The 22,289-nt window shown below is 35.4% G+C and overlaps 1 protein-coding gene and 1 long non-coding RNA gene across 4 annotated transcripts in view; both read right to left on the bottom strand.

Annotated features, from left to right (window-relative positions):
- The window catches only part of LOC109076631 (cytoplasmic polyadenylation element-binding protein 1-like), a 78,950-nt gene that overhangs the window by 14,200 nt on the left and 42,461 nt on the right, over positions 1-22,289 (bottom strand). For all 3 annotated transcript variants that reach the window (XM_042754145.1, XM_042754148.1, XM_042754147.1), the window contains 3 exons: positions 1,279-1,403; positions 1,008-1,206; positions 70-164 (listed from right to left, as the gene is read on the bottom strand). In XM_042754145.1, coding sequence (XP_042610079.1) covers positions 70-164; positions 1,008-1,206; positions 1,279-1,403 — 419 coding nt within the window. The remainder of the gene's footprint in view (positions 1-69; positions 165-1,007; positions 1,207-1,278; positions 1,404-22,289) is intronic.
- LOC122143613 lies at positions 21,589-22,133 on the bottom strand. The gene is made up of 3 exons (XR_006159277.1): positions 22,017-22,133; positions 21,807-21,931; positions 21,589-21,707 (listed from the first exon to the last, which is right to left on the bottom strand). It is a non-coding gene; the product is annotated as an uncharacterized LOC122143613 (long non-coding RNA).

Here is a 22,289-nt window from a genome sequence, read left to right as displayed (position 1 = left end):
AGGAAGTGAGGAATATCCACAGGGCTGATCCCACAGCATATGGTATATCTGAGTTCTGCTCTAATGTACCTTCTTGGTAAACTTTAAGGTTTTTATCTGCACAAATGCTGCAGTCACAGCTTTCAAATAGCTCCTCTGACTTCTGAACGTCACTCTGCCAGACCCTAGATGAACAAACGCAACACATTCACTCTATGGCTGAAGCAACGAATATATGTGTGTGTGTGTGTGTGTGTGTGTGTGTGTGTGTGACATTCAACCAATTTGTGTGTGTAATTAAAATGTGTGTGTGTGTGTGTACATACAACCAATTTCTGAATGAAAATAAACTGGAGGCCAAAAGTTTGGAATAATTGAGAAATTGATCTAATGCTCACCAAGGCTGTATTTATTTGAATAAAAATACAGTAAAAAATTGATTTTGCAGCTTAATGTTTTTGTGGAATAGATCTAAATAGATCAAAAGAACAGCATTCAATCGAAACAGATTTCTATAACAAATGTCTGTTATGATTACACAATTATAAATGTCTTTACTGTTATTTTCGATCAGTTTAATGTATCCTTGCTGAATAAAAGTATTGATTTATTTTTTTTATACCCCTTTTGAATGGTAGTGTATCACATTTTCCATTAGGATATTGTAATATTATGAATTATTAACTGTGTTTAACATTGATGATAATACAAAATGTTTCTTAAGCATCATATCAGCGTAACAGAATGATTTCTGAAGCATCATTTCTGAAGACTAAAGTAATGAACCTGAAAATTCAGCTTTGCATTATAGAAACATTTTTACAGTATATTCAAATATAAAACTTTAAATTCTAATAATATTTCACAATATTAGTTTTAACCTTATTTTTGATCAAATAATTGCAATCTTGGTACACACAAAAGACTATTCCAAGCATTATTATTATTCCAATTATGCCAAACTTTTGGTTGCCAGTATAAAATCTACACCTATTTTTTCACTTTAGATAAGAGGAGAATGCACAGACCTTTGGGATATTTGTGCTTGTCTGTGTCAATGCCTGCATACATGACCTCTCCGAAGAGCTCTTCCATGATGTGGGCCAGACTTTCTGCATTCAACGTCCCATGCAGAGCACCCACAAACACCGTCTTACTGCAGGATAGATGCTGGATGGGGTGGTGGATGAAACTGCTGTCTGAGATAACCCACGGGATGACCTGCACCTGCAGTACAGCGAGTGAGAGAGCGGGGTCAGAGGTCAGGGGTCGGTACGGTTAAGTGCATGTTATTCTCACATCTTTGCTGTGGATCTGCCTGCTGGAAAGTTTGTAGTAGAACTCAAGATTATCGTCAGACTGAGCACAGGCCTGCATGAGCGACTTCACTGACTCCTCCCAGTCAAACAGCAGATACATATAACCTGCAAAAACATACAAGACGTCAAATCAAAGCACTATACACATACTGTATATATGTGTGTTCATATATATATATATATATATATATATATATATATATATATATATATATATATATATATATATATATATATATACACACACACACACACACACACACACACACACATTATTTATTTATAATTTATATTCTGTACATACTGTGTGTGTATATATTTTTCGTATGTATTTTTGTATTTTTACAATCTGTGTATTTTAACAATCTCTGCAGAATTTCTATTATTTGAAATCATTTGATAATTAAAGGGACTTTTCATTTAGATTCATGGTAATCAAAAACAGTTTCAATGGCACCAAATAAACTAGGTAAAATAATAATATATTATAAATGTAAAAAAAAAAATAATATAAAAAAAATAAATTAAAATAAAAAAAAAAAAAAAAAAATCAAATCAAATCTAAATAAAATAATAAGCAATCAGCTCTTATCATATCATATAAAAAAAAAAAATGAAATGAAAACTAAATGTTTCTTGGTAAAATCTCATTTTTACTTTATATAATTTAATAATTAAATGGTTTGATGATCATTTTATTGTCATCGTGAAAGGCATTTTAAGTAGGTTTATGATGGTTATCTAAAACTATTGAAGAAATTTTAAAACAATTTTAATTAAATAAATTAAACTGACATTAAATTACTAAACCTTGAAATTTAATTAATAACTGGAAATAAATAAAAAGTAAAAGTGAATTAAAACTTAATAAAAAATTATAATAATAATGAAAAAAGCGAATAACAAAATTACAAAAAAGCTAATTCAAAATATTAATAAAATCTATAATAGTATATAAAGAATAACAAAAAACTATGTATAAAGGTGCTTAATACTGATTCTAAAATATTAGTAACAAAATTAAGTTATACTTGCTGTTATTTTATAAAATTTAGCAACAATTTCCCAGCAAAAATATGTTTGACACAAATGGTGATGATGATTAGCCTTTTTTCTCTTTCTGTGTGTTGTTGTCTCTGTGCACTGGAAGCTTATGTCACTAAAACAAATTCCTTTCACATTCAAACCTACAAAACAATAATGTTTCCTAAGAAAAAGCATGAATAATACACCAGAAGATGATACGTAAAGCTTTATATGGTCAAGCATCAAATATATTTCTATATTGGTCCATAGACAAGCATCAAATACTATATTGGAAGGATCCATATATTGTTGCCTTATACTCTAGTAGGGCCGAATAACGCCTCTAATTGAGATTATTACTTACACAAAAAAATAACGGTTAATTAAGACAATTATCTTCAGATTCATTTACCCTGCAAATAACTTATTCTGTCTCACTGGATGCATTTTCGGCGGACAAATATAGCTGAAGCACCAACTAGCGTTATTTTTAGAATATATTAATATCAACGCAACGAGTAATACGTAAATAGTCTCTCACTTTATGTTTGAAACTATGCTATCAAAATTAGTTTCTGTATTGGATTCCATTTATGCTGTTATTGATATAGAGTTATCATGTGATAAATTGGGCTGTAGTATGTGGTAGCAACGTGGATGATTTTCCATCTTGTACCAGGCCAACTCTTACTTTCAATGCTTGACCTGATTGTCAATGAAATGTACACTAAATGTGTCTAAATATGCAACACACACTTCTGGCGCACTGGTCGCTACAGGTTGAACAAAAAAAGAAACGAGTTTTGCCTGTCAAGCTTAGTAATTCAGTCATTAATCACAGAATCCAATTTGAAAAAAATTACATCTCACTGTTCTCAAATATTTTATATGCATTAGCACATTAATATCACGTCAAAGCCTCTAATCACCCTATGTGCTATGTCCCATGGTGTCCACTCTCTCTAGGTAATAAATTCCTGTCTGTGGTACCATGTGAGAGCACAACGTGGATGATTTCCATCTTTACCAGGCCAATCCCACTTTCAATGGAGCTCAAAAACACTAAATGTGTTTCAACACACTCGCTACAGAAACAGAAAAGTTGATTGATGGTTCAGAGAACCGTAATAGCAGAATGAAAGTTTACATCTCAAATGAGTTTCAGTCCAGAAGCACGATACCCCGGACTTGTAGATGTCCCAATGGCACTCCTCCCCGAAACCACTACAGGAGTAAACAGGGTTTTTAGTAGGTGGTCTCTAGGATGAATGGCTCCTTCCATAGGTGTGAAGTGGCCTCATTTTACAGCTGTGAGAAACAGTGACAAGTCCTAAAAATCACAACAATATTAATAACAGCTGTAGACAGAACACACGTGCTGTTATTAAGATGATGTGTTTTTTAAATGTGCTTTCACCATTTTAAAAAGCCTGATATAGCTATATATAGATATATAGATATTATCGATATGAAGTATTAATATATATATATACAGTACAGACCAAAAGTTTGGAAACATTACTATTTTTAATGTTTTTTGAAAGAAGTCTCTTCTGAATCATCAAGCCTGCATTTATTTGACTCAAAATATACAGAAAAAAAAACTTAGTAATAATTGTGAAATATTATTACAACTTAAAATAATAGTTTTCTCTATTTGAATATACTTTAAAAAAAATAATGTAAGTATTTCCTGTGATGCAAATTTAGCTGAAACATTTTCAGCATCATTTACTCCAGCCTTCAGTGTCACATGTAACATCCAGATCTATCACATGATCATTTAGAATGTTCATCATTCTAATATTCTGATTTATTTATGAGTGGTTGGAAAACAGTTCTGCTGTCTAATATATTTGATCAATAAAAGGGTTAAAAAGAACGGCATTTATTCAAATAAAAAATAAATTATAAAAATATATATTCTAATAATATATTTCTTTACTATTGTTTCACTTTTTATCAATTTAACACATGATCCTTGCTGAACAAAATTATTTGATTTTATTTTCAAAAGAAGAGAGGGAAGAACAAAAAAAATTACTGACCCCCAAATTACTGACCAGTAGTGTATATTGTTATTACAAAATATTTATATTTTAAAACATAGCTTTTTATTTTATTTTTTTTACTTTTTATGCATCAAAGTATCCTAAAAAACGTATCACATGTTCTGAAAAAAAAATATTAAGCCAGGCATACTTTGATAATGAATCATCATATTAGAATGATTTCTAAAAGGATCATTGTGATAATGATCCTAAAATTCAGATTTTTCATCACAGAAATAAATTATAATTTCAAGTATAATAAATTTAAAAACAATTATTTTAAATTGTAATAATATATCACAATATAAAAAAAAATTCTGGATTTTTGATTAAATAAATGCAGGCTTGATGAGCAGAGAAACATCATATATATTTATTTAAGAAATGGAACAGTTTAGGCGGGCAACATTTAGACAAACTATAAAAATAGGAATGTGTAAAAAAGTATAGTAAAAAATATGTTTGGGGTGATTGTTGGTTTGTTGTTATATGGCTAAAATAAATATCAGTTTTCACTCTATATTTCCAAATAATATGTTTTAATAATATCACATTAAATGCTTCTTTTTGTGATCAAAGCTTTTTTTCCTATGGAGATAAAACATATAATGCAATGCAATATACAGTGATGATTGAGATGAACAAATAGACATTGCATCTAATAGATCATATTTGATACATTTTAATATGGTATCTCTAAAAAATGTATGCATAGACAATGAAGTAAACCTAAGTTGTTTCAGTCCAGCAAGTGTTCATCTTAAAATATTACTAACATTATTAGAATTATTTGTATGTTTACTTCATAAAAATCAGTAGAATTCAAATCAAATAGGCAGATGAACCACCACCTAATATAATTTTTTTTTAGCTCATACTAAAAGGCGTTTTACATGTTTAAAATGTATAAAATATCAATAGGATGTCAGAAGACATGTAGTAGATTCAGCAAAGTTTTGATCATGTTAATAATTTAGAAGCCTTAGAAATTTGCATATATATGATAAATATGATACAGTAGGCTTTACAGGATTCATTTGACACGATGTAAAATACTGAAAACATGCAGCTAGTCATTTACATTCACACTGTATCACATTTTCAACATGGCATGTCAAGTCAAAAATAGTTCAACTTCCAAAAATGCTTCACAGAACAGCTGCTTTGAGTTTCTGAGCTGTGGCTAGCAGTTTTTTTAAAAGAAAAGTTTTAGTCAATTTAAGAGTAATGCTGCCCCTCCTGTTCTGTTTAGCAGGGTGGCTAATGTCACTGTACCTGCAGCTTGTTTATGCAGTTGTGCCTCTCTCTCGATGCAGAACTTGGGTTTGTTCAAGGCCAAAGTGTCCCAGCCGGGCCAGATAGGATCTGTGGACCAGCACCCAACCACTGGCCCCTCGGCCTGAGGTGGCCCCTCGACCTGAGCACTGGAAGCGTTTGTGAAGGAGTTCAGGGGGTTCTGCTTTAAGCAGGCATCTGTGTCCAGTTTCACACCCTCCACCTGCAGTCCAGGCAGCATCAGGGGCAATGGAGGAGAAACTCTGAGAGAACCCTAAAAGACACGGATACAGATACAACTTTACTGTAACTTTGGAACAACTGACACCAACGCTATAGAAACAGAATCTTCTAAATCATCCATTGCACTCTTTAGGGTTTTGGGTATCAGAGGGGAATGCTGTTGCTCACCAGGTGGTCAGATCCTCAGATGAGATCATGCAGTTCTCTGAGTTGACGGGGCTGCTGGATCCCGAGTGTAGCAGAGAGTGAGGTTCGAGCACCGCCTTCAGGCTGGAGAAGTGCTCCAGTGGTTTTCTAGATTTCCTACCTCGCACTAAAACAGTGGGTAGTACAATTCCACAACGAAAAATGCTACTGTAAAGTTAAGGTTTATTAACGTCTACACCTACCACAACCCTAATCATACCCTTACAGTACTGCAAATACAGTAATTATGTGTTATATTCCCGGTTGTAGCTAGAAGGGATACAGCTTCAGGAAACCAACAATAAATATTATTTTCTACCAATTAGATTGTGTTTTTATTAAAGTCCACACCTACCCCAACCCTAAACCTACCCTTACAGTAATGCAGATACATTAAATATCGTTGTTTAGCATGAGACAAAAGGACGCGATATTGATGTGCGCGTGCGCAGTAAACCCCGGGTAGGAAAAATCTGACAGGGGTAGGATAAAATGTCAGGACAACCGGTTCTCTAATCAGCAGTAAATTCCATCAGGTGTGTGATTTACTGGCTGCGTCCCAAATGGCACACTCCCCGTTTGTTAAATGAGAAGCTGCGCAAATCCACACAGTCATTTTCAGCGTTTATTTGCGCATCTTTTTCAGGCTCTGTGTAGTAAGACAACTGCTCTATGTGAAAATCACACACCTGATGGAATTTACCGCTGCTGATTAGAGAACCGGCTTTACTGACGAGATGAGCATTGATGATCGGATCGGCCGATCTGGATCGGAGCAGCCCTAAATATCAGGCAGCACAAATGTTTTTTCGACATTGATAACAATCAGAAATGTTTTCTTGAGCAGCAAAATCAGCAGATTAGAATGATTTCTGAAGATCATGTAACACTTAAGACTGGAGTAATGATGCTGAAAATACAGCTGTGCATCACAGAAATAAATTCCTTATAAAAATATATTAAAATAGACAACAGTTATTTTCAATTGTAAAATTATTTCACAATAATACCGTTTTCACTGTATTTTTGTCAAATAAATGCAGCCATGATGAACATAAGAAACAAAATAATAAATTACAGTCAGTAGTTTTGAAATGTAGCATGTCTAAACCAATAAATAATACAAAAATATTTATGAAATATAAATATAAAAATAAAATATGAGTATTAGCTACTTTTTAAAAACTGCCCAACTTCTCGCACACCAGTGCGGTGAATATGGTGGCATGTTTATCATTTGTGTATATCTGTCTGAAATTCTGTCCGAAAATAACACTACTCTTGTGAAAACACTGAATGAATGAAAGAAGTGCTGGATGAGACAGCAAGACATCAGAAACCTGCTTGGTCTGTCTGTCTGTGTGTGTGTGTGTGTGTGTGTGTGTGTGTGTGTGTGTGTGTGTGTGTGTGCGTGTGTGTGTGTGTGTATCCCTCTGTTACTGGATTTGGGTCAGAACACACCTAAGGCACATCATGGCTTTCATTTAAAACATGGATGGACATGCATTTATGCTTGTAATCTGAGATAGGGAAGCTAAAGGGAAAGTCAAAAAGAAATGCAAGCCAACGCTGATGAATCCAGCATTCTTTCCTCTGTGAAAGGTGTGAAAATGATTAGTTATGAGTGAGAAATCAAGATATGAGACATTACTACAGTTCAGACCTTCCAGAACAATCCATCAAAAACTGCTCTTGAAAGATCTTGAACCAAATACAAAAACAATTTCCTTTATCATTTCCCTCCTGCTTTTCAATGTTTTCCCATATAATATAACAACACTATCTGAGGATTATGATATAATAAAAAATACTTTTAAATAAATACAAACACTGTCTATAGGTACAGGATTAAGTATTTACATAAAGAAGAGTTTAAACGAATGAATTTCAATGAAGAATATTCAATTTACATGATGCACTTTAAAGTAAATATACAAATCATATAAACAATATAAAAGTATATAATACATTACATATATATTTTATAAATTATATAAAAAATACACTGATTGTAAATTAACAATATAAACAATATTCAAGTCAATTATTATTTCTCTTCTCTACAAAAGTTTTTCAACTAAAGTAAATGTATCTTGTTTAAAGGGATGTTTATATATTTTATGTTTTATATTTTAATTTGTAGTATAAAATATTTTATTTATCTGTATATTCCTAGATAATCGAGACAAAGCTCTGATAAAGTGTCTGAATGTAGCTTGAACAGACAGACAGGAGTGGGCCATTCAACATTTAAACATCACTCTCGTCACACAGGTTCACTCACGGGGCATTTGGGAGCAGGGCTGGGTCGACCACTGGAACTCTGGGTGGCTCCAGGGCTGCTGGTTCCAGGAAGGGAAGCTCAGAGACAGCAGGCCCAGAATGAGCTCATCAGCACTGGGCACGGCAGCCAGAGGATCCTGCTGCTCTGGAGCAAACAGCATTCTGCTAACCAGCAGAGAGCAGGCTGTGCACGAACCATCTATGAGAGAGTTATAAATGTTGGCATAAAAAGTTTTTTGTTCTTTGAGAGTTTTTTGAAAATGTCAATTGCCATTCAAAACTAATTTTTCATTTGTAATACAACATATTTCTGAGTAAAAGCGGAACTCTGTCACATAATGAGAAAAAAAACTGAGGTCGGGTCTTGATTTTAAGGCAAAAGGATAATGAATAGGGTGGGTTACATACCAGGATGCTAAAGAAATTCTTAAATACCTTTTTGCTGACTGGTTAACATTTTCCAATAGTCTGTGTGGGCTCAATGACATCAGCAGAAGAGGAAAGCATCAGACTATCAGAGCTTCAGAGTATGTTATTACTGTACAGTAATAACATTTTACAATAAAGCATTTATTAATCTTATTTCATGTTAACTTCAACATTAACTAATTATTCAACTATTCAGTATTATTTAATGGACCCGAGCTAACATGAACAAACAATGTTTGCTCATTGTCAGTTTATCTTGACATGGGACAATGGGACATATGACTTTGATTAAAGATGATGAAGGAATAACTGGCAGTGATGTACTGTTCAGAATAAGAACAGAAAGATATATTAATTAGGCAATTATGACCTGTTTCAGTGTCACATTCACTTGATGGCATCGGTGTGTGTGTTTGTGTGTGTTTATATCTCACCTGGGATGTGTTTCCAATAGTTCTGCGGGTTGGCTCCTGTGAACAGCCCAAAGGCCCTTTGAGGTCCATCTCCATAAGCGGCCTTGCCGTGTTTTCTCTCTCTCTGTTAAAAGAAGAAACAGTGCACATGCACAAGAGGGTGACTGAATTGCCATATTAGCTGAACATTTCTTTTAGATCTACTTGCAACTAGTTAACTAAAGTGAAACATTACTAATACTTTACTTTTTGCACATGCATATTCAGCTTGCTAGGATGTGTGGCTATACCTCAAAATTATGGATAAACACTTTTGAGACAGCAAACTTTGAAAAACTCCACTTAGTGTTAAGGGACACTGTCTTAAAACCTAGTGACCTCTCTATTTAGACGTTAATTATACTCCTTTTTTTCTCTATTTAATACTTAATGCTCATCATCTTGTTAATTCTTCAGCAAACCGCCTTTTGCTATTTGTCTCGGTTTGTGTAGGCCTACATTGTGTTTGTACTATTTTCATCATACACAGCTAAAAGCTGCAAATGTTTGATGTTGACGTAAAATTAGGTTAAAAAACTGAAAGTGTGTGTAAAAGCTCTTTCAAACACATAGAACAGACCGTCTCTTACCCTGCAGAATTCCATGAGAGCGTCTATATGCAGCTCAAAAAGACAAAAACAGGCTAATTTAACTTTTTAAAACAGGTCAGGCCGTCGCTGCTCCAGGACAAAAAAAACGGAACACGTTTCAGTAATTTTGGATTAAATGGGTGCATGACACCAGCATTAGTGAATCACACTCATGGTCACGCGCACAGACCAAACGACAGTGAAGGCTGGGGCTAGTTGTCACACGGGAAGTTGCCACGAGGGTTATATTTCAGTAACTAAAAATACGGATAAATTAAACATACACATTTTTTTTTAATAACAATTATTTCTGTATAATGTTTGTAACATGAAAAAAGCCAGTAGTCTTTGCTACTTTGTAACCGCTAAAAAAAAATTGCGTTTCATAAATAAATTGCCCAGGTCACACCTGTCTGTGTAAATATCAAACCATATAAACACATCAAAGTTAAATAAAAATTAGAAGACATCTTCATTTGAGTGTGCTTTCTGTTTTATTGACATTTAAAACTCTTTATGATAAATAAATAGAGATATAATATTTAAACAACACATGATTTCCCACAGTCACACAGAGAGGAGTCAGTAAAGCTGGATTTCATTTTTTAACCTAGAGGAGAAGGAATATCTGGTTTATGCCATCAAGCACATCATAAAAAGGTCTAAAAAACTACTAACAGTGTATTCAACAGCATGAATGGCTCCAGATTGCATTAAAATATCTAAAATAACTGGATTGTGAGATACTGTATTCTTCTGAGAGCTTCATGAGAACAAAGAAGCTGATGAATGTTGGGAGATACACCACTCCATAGTCCTAATTCAGTAGTTACACATTCGCAATTACAGAAAATACACATTTCCTGTCAAAAGAGATGTTGCTACAACATGAAAGCAGTGAATTTATACTGATGTTCTTGGGGCTTTTGATTTCGCTAAACCAACAGAAAGTGTCTGTGTTCTAAAACTAATAAGAAAATGTTCAGGAGAGTTCAACAAAGTTCATGTTTTCGAAACCAGTTTGAAGCGGTTTCTGGAAACAAATCTACAGTCGTCATGTGGATGTGGGAAGGCATTAGATGTAAGACATTGCATTCAGTAAATGTGAAAGATAAACACTGCACAGAGTTTCTATTGATTTCAGGAAAAATCAAGAAGGCAGCAAATTATTCACTCAGATGATTAGTCTGAGCAGATGGATTTATTAACTGGTTAGTGACTTGTGGATTACAAGGTGGTTTCCAAAAACTGTCAGCCATGTACTGTATATCCTAACAAGCTTCTAAATTAAAACTGATGCATCACCATCTTCTCACGGTTCACCGTCAGCGGAGCTCCACCGCATTCCTTCGTAGTCACGGTGACCAGCACTAGACAACTGCTGCTGACTGTTTTACCTGCGAACAGGAACGGAAGGAGGAGGAGAAGGTGTACTGAGGTTTCAAAAGATCACAGGTCAGAAATAAAGGCAGAAAAGCGAAGAATTAATGAGTTTTACTTTTATTCAAACCTAAATTAAATATAATGAACATTTGAATTCCTCTAAAGTATAACTAATACCAGTCCCTCCACGGAATTTCTGCGATTCTGTGATCACGGAATCCAATGCATGTAGCTATTCACTACTAGTATGACTAACATGTTGGAATTCCTGTTATAGGATTTACTGTTGCCAAAGAAATAAGACTTTTACTAAACGGTTTGCCAAGTACTCTGTTTTTGCTGCTAGGGAGTGGCTTGGAAGCTGCCACTGAGATACTTCCAAGGCTGCTTGCCAATATAAACCGACCCCATATCTGTACGATGTTCTGATGCAAAGATATACTTAATGCTGTTTTGACATCGGCTTTGCAGCTGTTTTGTTCCATTCATCGCTACAGTTATCACTGTCAATCACAGTAATGAATAACTCACGGAACAATTCAGTTCAATTCAATTTTATTTGTATAGTGCTTTTTACAATACAAACTGTTACAAAGCAACTTTAAAGAAAATTACGTTTCTACAATATTTAGTAGTAGCTTAAAAGTGGTTACTGTCAGTTTATGTGCATATGACACGACTTTTCAGAAAAATTAATACAAGACGTAGTCAGCCAGACGATGAACATTATTAACAGCAATTATTATATGATGCAGTCACACTTGTAGCAATATTTGCTAGTTCTGTTTGTTGATTCAGGGTTAGCATCATCTGAGGTCCTCTGAGGGTCAGCATCATCTCTTCTCAGGTGTTCTGGTTCCAGACTGGAGCTTGTGTAAATCCTAGTTACCACGGGATGAAGATCCCAGCAGAAAACAGAGAAACAAATAGAGACATCATTAGCATAGCTGCTGTTCCAACAAAGTAAAAATTAACCCATTTAACCCAAGCGAAAAGAATAAGAAAGCGCATTTGTTTAGATACAACTGCAGTCACAAATTATGAGATGCATTATTTGAATGCTTGGCGAAAGAGATGTGTTTTTAATCTAGATTTAAACAGAGGAAGTGTGTCTGAACCCTGAACTTTATCAGGAAGACTATTCCAGAGTTTGGGAGCCAAATGTGAAAAAGGCTCAAAAACATTTCATAAGTGTTAAATCAGAGATATATCTTTCAGTTGAACATGTTAAACTCCCTATATAAATGTCAATAAATTCATTCTTTAATCATTCTCCAGTTTTGTCTTGCCTCTCTACAACCATACAATATCTGGCTATATCATTTAGTGACTGCATACTCTGATTCCAATTTTATTTTACCTGATAACAAGCAAATTAGTTAAACTTAAGGAGGTTAATCAATATAGTCAGTATAATTCAAGAAACTAAGAGCTTCACTATTTCAGATGTTTTAAAAATGTATATATATTTGTAATTGGTTTTTGTGTAAATTTTTTAAATCCAACCTCTGATGTATTTTGAATAAACAACATTTTATAAAATCTAATAAAAATACTCATGAGATTAACTGTATTTCAAATTATGTATGTACAAACTAAACCACCTGGGTCTTATAACTGCGGTCCTGAAACTGCAACCGTTGCTATATCATCCAGTTCGGTAGATCGTGCTGTCACAAAAAATAGCCGGGGTGCTAAAACTGCAGCCTCCGGTTGTGCACAGTTGTATTTTATTGAAGCATCCCTGGGCGCCGCCATTGGCTAGCGGACCCCCACCTGCTGTTAGCATTCCATTGACTCCCATTCATTTTGGCGTCACTTTTACAGCGAATTTACATCTGAGGCTTTAAAGACTCCATTTGTCCATTCATTATTTCTAAAGAAAAACGAAAATGTATAAAAGGCCCCATTACCTTGTATCTTACGTTGTGGCCCCGTAGAAGCAGTTTATTGTAAAAATAGGCTAACGAGGGGATTCGGCAAGATGGCGGAACGGCAAGCAGTCACATTTCTGAGCTCTCGTTCACCTGCCCCGGAATTTTTTCTTCTAAATTAAATGTGATTGGTTTAAAGGTTAAAAACAGTAAACTGAACTTTTAAATAAGGGTTTGAAACACTTTATTCCAGACATTTAAAGCCCAATCGAAGTCGGTCGGACTAAAAGGGGAAAAAAAAAATTTATTGGGTCGGTCGGGTTATTGGCAAACAAGAATATTTTTAAGGATGGCCTAATAGTTATTTTGAAGGTTGTGAAATATTAGCAATACAGCAAGGAATGCACAGCATTAGGTTTTATTGTTGTCATCAATTAATGCACTTCTTAATTGCATTACCTTACATATTTTTACATTATTACACTATGTTGTCAATAAATTGCCTTTATCAGTAAGTTTTGGCCACTGCCTGACATCATCTACCCAATGTTCCCTTTCCCCAGACATTTTCTTTAATGAGCAGGAACCGCTTTCACTTAACACTAGGGGTCTAAGAGATTTGTGTTAAAAGGAAACTCAGTATTCCTTTTTTTGTGAAAATGAAAAGGCACAATGCTTTCTTCTCCAAGAAACTCATTCTGTTGACTCGATGAAAAAATTCTGGTCAAACCAGGGTGGAGATAAAATACTTTTTTTTCATGGTTCTAATAGGTCAGCAGGTATTGCTATACTTTTAAACAATTTCCTTGGAAAACCACTGCCAGGGACAGTTGTGGTCATGGATAATATGCGTTTTTGAATAGAGGATCGTTTTTTGATTCTGGGAAATATATATGGATATAATAATCAAAACCAAAAAAAAATATTGATTGATGATGTTATAAGAGTTGTAAAGGATTTAGGTAAAAGGTATCCAACTGAAAACTTTATTTTCGGAGGTGACTTTAATATGGTAATAGATAATTGGCTTGATAGATCTCCCTCAAAATATACAAGACATCATTACAATGCCATATTGCTTAACTTTTGAAGTGTGTTTAATTTAATAGATGTATGGCGGACTAAAAACCCTTGTGTCCAAGCCTTCACTTGATTTAAGCCTGATGGTTCAGTGAAATCTAGATTAGATTTCTGGCTGGTCTCTGAATTTAGATCTTGTCTGGAGCCAAGCTCTACAGTTTCTTCTGCACCTTTTAACTGACCACTGTATGGTTAAACTTATTCTTAAACCTGCTAACACAGATCAAAGGCCAAAAGGGTACTGGAAATTTAACTCAAAATGTTCTAAACAGTGAAACTCTTGTCAAAAAATTAGAGCTATATAAATAATGTTACTGGAGATTCAAATTTTAGAGACAATATATGAGGCCACTATTGCACACATACATGGGTAAACGTTCTTAGAATTAACTTTTTATTTATTTATTTTTATCTGATGCAGGGGATGGTGGATGATGACCAACAGAGTGTGTACTTTATCAGTGTTATAGTTAAATCAAATGCAAAATAAAAAAACAGTAGTATAGCCTACTATCTGACACAAATGTTGTATCATAAACCAGTTTTACCAAATTTGTAAAAATTTAAGAACTTCTAAGTAATTAATACATCTAGAATAAGAATTCTACATTCATGGTAATTAGTTATTAATTCATAGGTTTGCAGCTCTCACTTTGGCTATGTAAACTTTGCTTCGTTTAAACGTAATATAATAAAAGTTAATTTAATTCTCACAGTCCTGATTGTCCATGTCGTCCATCTCAAATGAGTGTTTTAGTTGATCCAGTTCGGTAGGTGGCGCTGTCAGAAAAAAAACTAGGGTCCTATAAGCGGGGGTCCTATAGGCTGGGTCCCTAAAACCACTGCCTTCTAGCCACTTTGGGTTGTTAATGATGTTCAATAAAAAAATTTAATAAAAAAAAGCTCACCGGCGCCATGTTATGCACCTAGCCCATTGCGAATAAAAAGACATTTATCTCAAAACAAGGTTAGTGCCCAATGAACTTTTGCCGTTTATATGAGCATATACAATCGCTTAGTACAGCCGTAGCTGGTTTTAAGTCTACCATGTATGGTTACATTTTTATGGCTTATACCAGAGCCCGTCTATGGAGAGTCTTCCCACTCCCTATTAAGTCCTATTGTACCAAATTTTGGTTGCAGTTCCACCATAGTTCCACTGGGGGCGATCGCCATGAGTGCAAAATGAATGGGAGTCTATGGGGCTAGACAGCTAAATTTGTCCCTTTCACCTGACTGTTTTTCTTTTCAACGCAGCAACTTTTTTTTGGTTGCTGGCACTGTTATCTTAGCCTGACTACGTCAGACTTCCTACTTCCGCTCAATTTCATTTCGCTTCTGTACTCAGTCTGATACAGCGTCAGAGCTTTCTGTTCGCCACCGGTCTGGAAACAGCCGGGCCAATCAACGAAGAGAGGGCGGGCTGAGAGCCGTGACGTAGATGCTAAGCGCTGAGTTTTACATTGTAGGTTAGAGAAATCGAAAACCGAAACGACCGCGGAAATGGGAAACGAGACACGGGATGCAATTCGCTCTGTTATGGAGAACATTCAACTCTTTTTCAAACTGTTCACTCCGGTATTTCGCTCGCATCATCATGTGTTTACAACAGTTTTACAGTGGAAGTTCAATCATAGATTTGAGTTCGATGCATGATGTCTGTGCTTCGATGTGCGGCGGCTGTACAGGCGCATTAACATAACGTCATAACTAAACGTATCTGATTGGCTACGGGTAACCAATGATTTTAAACTTCAGACAAGCGCCTAGCGAGAGAGAAAACACTTCTCTATTATGCCATTCCAGACTCTGTCTACGAAGCAAAGTGAAGTAGCAGAGTCTGGTATTACCAGGCTACTGTTATCTGCCTATTGTAATGTATGTACTGTGAAATTTACACTGAAAATAAATTGAATTTGAGTACTTGTTGTGTTATTCTTGTGTTAAGAAATACCGGATACATATGGTATAGTATTGCCACCTTAAAAAAGCACAAATAAATGTCACGCTCAATAGTGCTAAATATCAATACAAAATTTAAAAGGAAAAAAAAGCCTTGCAGGTGTGCAATGATAAATTGTTCTAATAGTGGGCAAGGGTTGTCCTATTTCTCATTTCCCAAGGACGAAAAAGGTAACCCATGTGGACTGTGTTAATTATCAAAGCCTACCTGAATTATACTGTGGTTCACGTGGGAGGGAAAGCTGGCCAAAATGCCAAGTTGGCTAATGTCCAAAATCGGCCAGGTTGCATGGGCTACCAAACAGCGTAACAATACGTGTTGTTGGGAGGGGGACTCTTCCCTTACTCGAGTTGCTACATAAAAATTGTTTTTGTTTTCTATTTTAACTACTTCACTGAATCACCTTCCACAGACTGAATGGGTCTTTTTAGGAGTTACCCAACGGCTCTGGAAAGCCCCATAGACATTCTCTGAAAGCACCAAAGTGGACTGAAGGATTGCTGTAAAGCAGTATCTCTGGTCGTAAGATGTGTATGACGTCACCTGACATTTTGAAAGACTTTTTAAAGCAAATTAAGTGACTCTAAAAAACCTAACATCCAGCAATGTGTAATTTCTTTGCATCTCCTTTCAAATACAACATTAAAATTACTAGACAAAAAATTAATATCCTGAGAAAAGTGGATTTTGAGGGGTATACCGCCATTGACCTCCATTCATTCTGCACTTATCCTGTGAGCGCCCTCATATGGAATCAGAGTGGAACTGCAACCAGTTCTGAAGCCGGAAGTGTAGTGAGAGTGAAAACTTCTCACCATATTAGACATTGTCTGCTTATACCCCCAACTTTCAATGGAGAAATTGTGTTGAATTCTTACTTCCGGTGTGATGAGGTAAGTCGAGTCCCCTCGCAAAATCCATAGACGGTAAAAGAAATGGACACAGTGACCCCATTGGAATCAACGGAGACAATTAGAAGTCAATTAGAAGTATTCTGATTAATTATCTCAATTGACTTTATGCCTCCGTGTCCCCCCGATCGCCTCATAGACAGTAAAAGATTGTCTGCGAGCTTCTCCTCCTGTCCATACTGTAATTTCTCTACTGTGCGACAGAGAGTCGCAGGTTATGACGCAGTCATTATCCAATTTTTAAACGCCTCAGATGTAAAGTTGTTCGCTGTCAAAGTGACGCCAAAATGAATGGGAGTCAATGGAATGCTAACAGCAGGTGGGGGTCAGGTTGAAATCAGGTCCGCGTAGGACCAAGGCAGTAGCTGTTTTAAGTGCCTGATATTTTTTCAGTTATAAAATAATAATAATTCAGTTGTGATGACTACAAAACCCGTTACACCCCACAAATTCAGAAGATTGTGGGATAACAGAAATAGAATTAGTAATAAAAAAAATAAAAAAAAAAAAAAAAAAAAATTAATATATATATATATATATATATATATAATTTTTGAATTATTGCAAGTTTTCAAGGTGAATGCATACCTTGGCTCTAGGGGACAAACAACTAAAAATCAAGTCGGGAAATCTTGGTGTGACTCTGGAGACAGACCTTAGTTTGAGTTTTTATGTCAAAGTAGTAACTAAATCAGTATCTATACTTTAAAAAACATTTGCAAGAATTAGATGTTTTCCCTAGGTTCATGCCTTTATCACCAGCAGGGTGGACTATTGTTATGGGCTCCTCACTGGCCTTTCCAAAAAAACCATTAGACAGCTGCAGCTCATCCAGAACGCTGCTGCCATAAATCTGACGAGAACCAGAAAATCTGAGCATATCACACCAGTCCTCAGGTCCTTACACTGGCTTCCAGTTACATTTAGGATTGATTTTAAAGTACTTTTACTCATATATAAGTCACTAAATGACCCCTAGGACCGCTATTATATTTTAGATATGCTCACTGAATATAAACAGACCACGACCCGGGGGGGGGGGGGAGATTACTAGGATCGAGTCAGTTAGAAATACCAAGGGTTCACACAAAACAAGGGGAGTCCCCCTTTAGTTTACTATGCTGCCCGCAGTTGGAATCAGCTTCCAGAAGAGATCAGATGTGCTAAAACACTAGTACACACTAACACTGCCTGCATCACCTGGGCCACAGGAGAAAACAATGTTACAGCTTTGAATCTTACAGCGGAATCAATGCAGTAACACTGTTAACTACCATTGACATTGTACCAAATGTTTAGACTGAATATACGAGAACTGGTCCTCTGTGTTTTTGGTTAGTCTGGTTACTCCAAAGGTATTTTTACTCCAGTATCGGCATCTTACAGATTTTTCTTTATTTCCCACTGTTGCCTTTGGCTTGCTTGCTGTATGTATGAAGACTAAAGCATTTAGCACCAACTATTAAAACAGTGATGTTTTTGACCATATAGACACAACAGTATGTCTTTCTGTAAAGATTCTTTGAAATGTTATGTATTTCGAAAAATGTATAAATGTCTTACTTGATAGTTTGCATATTGCTTGAACATTTATATGTAAAAAAAAAAAAAAAAAATTCTGTAGAATTATTATATTATAATTGCAAGTTATAATTAACAATTATAAACTATTTAGCTATATTTTTAGTTACTTTCTTCCTAGCTTGCGTGGCCTCTTCCCCTCTTGTGGGTGCGCGCATGTGGCCAAGCTCCTGTAGCAGCAGGGGTGGTAGCCATGGTAGCGAGAGAGAGGGACAGTCGCCCAGCCAATCATATTTAGTAGCTGTGTTTAATTGCAGCCCCGAGAGGACTACAGACACACGATTTTTATACTCTCCTTTTCAGAGTACTAACATTTAATTATGTATTGGTATTATAAAGACAGTTTAACGTCAAATTTGAAAGTTTTTTTTTAGAAAAAAAAAAACCTGCCGGCCTACCCTGCCTTTAACTGTACTTTTTTTTTATATACAGTCACAATTAAATATAATTGAAGGTATTAAAAGTATGTTAGTAGGATATATTATTATAAGTTGTACTATGCAGTAGAAAAAAAAGGAATTTTTTTTTTTTTTTTAATCGGTGCTAAATAAGATAAAAGTAAAACCTAGATACTACTAGATTAACAAAATAAAAATTCTGTTGTCTTCCGTTTAGCCAAATAGGTAGAAACCTTCAACACCATAATGCACTAGGCATGTTGCCATCTAAGGGCCACTCCCACCATTTCTGCTATGGGTCCGCTTGACCAGAGTCAAATAGCACCTGGCTTTAGTAGATAATACTTTTTAGCAAACTTTTAGTCATAATGGTGTAAACTTGTATTGTTCCCTCCCAGGTGGTGTAATAATTCAAAGAGTAAATGTTTAGCGGGAGTGAGTTACTTTCGGTTTCAGTGAACAATCCAGCCCATTGTAGGCAAGTGGTTTAAAGGCTGTAAAGACTCATAAGTACAGAGAGAACACGCGGAAAATAATAAGGAATATTATGAGATTGCACCTGTCTGAGCAATCCGTGTGGTGTCTCGAACGAGCGGTTCAACCACATTAACTAGAAAAAGTTACTCAGGTCATCGGTTGTCTTTGTACCACTGTAACGCCTCCATGATTATCTTTAAGTTCTCATGACTCAGGCATCGTCTCACTCCACCTGAATGAAAAAGCATTGCCTGTTTTTTCAGTACATGACTTCATTGTTTTCTGAAAAAGCAGAGAAGAAAGGATACATTTACTTCAATAACCATGGCCCGGTCCTTTTAAATGGTCCACAATCCATGTATGGTGATTTATCTAACTAAATTAGACGGTATAAGCACTAGCAATCACAGGGGATTAATTATTATTAATTTTTTATTTTTTTTATTAATGAATAATTCTGGGAAGACTGGAGTAAATGATGCTATAGTTATTTTGCTATCACATGAATAATACTTTCTAATGATAATAATAGATTGCCTATCATATATGATATATATATATACTATATATATATATATATATATATAGATGTATATATATTATATATATTAGATAGATGTAAGATCTAGACCGCTATTTATATTACATTCTGATATTGGTAAAATAAATATGCATTTTTAATATGGAATATCGGTTGTAAAATAATCCAGTTGCTTTTAAGTCCATGTTAGTGACAGCATATTGAGTTCTACATTAACAATATGGGGGAACTAAAAAGCACCACAGCTCACAAAACTTAAGGCAGGATGCCTTACCTGCTGTTGAACCCTTTAATTTTCCGCTTCCAAACTTCTTGATTAACGATTCCAGACGGTTTGTCATGCTGGTAGGGAATGAGAAGAGAAGTGGACTCTCCTCCAGGTTACAACAAATGAGTAAAGGGAAATTAGCACTAGTTATGTTACAGCATGTGATAAATCTTACACCGCACAATGAGCTTATCTAAAGAAAGCAGAAAGATTGAGTAACAGATCCAAAAAAAGTTGTCCTGATCATGATTTTATGAGACAATGTGTTTACAATCCTCATTTTTCAGCAAAAAAAATTCCCAGAGAAATGTGATTCGTGTGCCTATACAAGTGTTTCTCACAGTAGCTCTCTTGATTCATAAGATCTGGAAATGGAGCAAACTTTGCTGTAACTACTTTTTTTATACTTTTTGTGGACCATGGCAGTATACATTAGCATCATTAGGAAAAGAGCAGCTCTGACATTATATATACATCTCATTTAGATGATAAACAGCAGAGAGACGAAAGTAACACTTGGTTCAGAAAAAAAGTGTTTGAAAGTGGACCAAGGTCAAAAGTTTTAGACCCCAATTTAGACCTGTATTTAGCCTTCATCCACTTGTGATCCGATCGACCCAAAACGCACCAGCCTGTAAACAGGGCCTAAGAAAATCTCTTTCGCAATGTAATTCTTGTCTTACCCTTTCTTCCCCAACCATGGTTGTCTTCCCTCACTTTGTTGGTTGTGTCATCAGGGACGTCCAGCAGGGCTAACTGGTTTTCTGTCAATGTCCATCTCATATTGAATGAACATTTGGGCATCCCCATCACTTCCAGGGACTGCTCTTCTGACTCTAAAACAACACAATCACTTTTTGCTGACTTAGTGTCAATTAGTTCAAAATTAATGCCGTCAAAACAAATTATGAACGATCAAATCGGAGGGCTCTGTTTCGTTAAATGATAGAATAGGCTCCAAGCATTATCTTATGTTAAATGTTTTTCATTTGTTCAGCTGGGTTCAACAATCTCAGAATGAGACCAAATATTACAACTTATTGCTTAATTACTTGACTTTTATATTGATTAATGTATAAAAGTAATTAGGGAATAAATGGCAACATAAATTTCCAAGACTTAGTATGTCTTAATGAAAATCACATTCACCCCAATTTGTGCCTGTAACTCATTAAAAAATACAGGAAAAAAAAAAATTTAAGTTAAATGGAGGTTGATCTCACCTAATTTTTTTTCCTTTTAGGCTGGGGACGTGGGAGTCTACTTGTTTGGGCCTTTCGAGATGTGCACACTGAGCCAGACACTCTTATGAGGACAGCCGGAGCCTCTGTTGAGCGGCCTGGTGTCTGCCTGCTTCTCACTGCTCTCTGCTTTTTCTTTCCTAACAGGAACTGGTCTCTGATAAACAAATCAACCAATAAATGTGCATGTCAGCTCCTATTAGTGTTAAAAGGGCCTTGCAGATTTTTAGGGTAGATGAACAAGAAAAAAACATACTGTTTTCTGCGCCGTCCGAAAGAAATGAACCACATCACGGACCAACGGTACCGAAGTTATCATAAATTTTAACATATGGCCTCACCCAAGGAGGAAGCTGATTACAGGCTTCGGTGCCACTGAACCTGGATTACAATTCCAGAACATTAATATTGGAGTGCATGCTCTCCAGTCAAATTGGGAATTGCTGTTCTAGTAATTAGCGCTGACCTGTGATCACAGAGGAAGATGGCTCCGTAGTCTTCTCTGTGACGGATCACTCTGCCAATGGCTTGATTCACAGCTCGATAGGCCTGCTGTCTGTACCACTCCTGCCCGACAGATACTGAACAACAACACAGACCATAAGAACCTTTACATCATGATCTTAGTCATCATTAAGATCATCAAAAAAAATAAAAAAGAATAATAATACTAATAAGAATATTTATTTAATTAAATATTTGTAAAAATATTTGAAGATCATGTTATATTTTCTTTTGT

This window comes from Cyprinus carpio, unplaced genomic scaffold, assembly GCF_018340385.1.
Source record: "Cyprinus carpio isolate SPL01 unplaced genomic scaffold, ASM1834038v1 S000006462, whole genome shotgun sequence".
NCBI lineage: Eukaryota > Metazoa > Chordata > Actinopteri > Cypriniformes > Cyprinidae > Cyprinus > Cyprinus carpio.
Note: the sequence above shows the minus strand (reverse complement) of the source record. Positions and strands in the feature narration are given on the sequence as shown.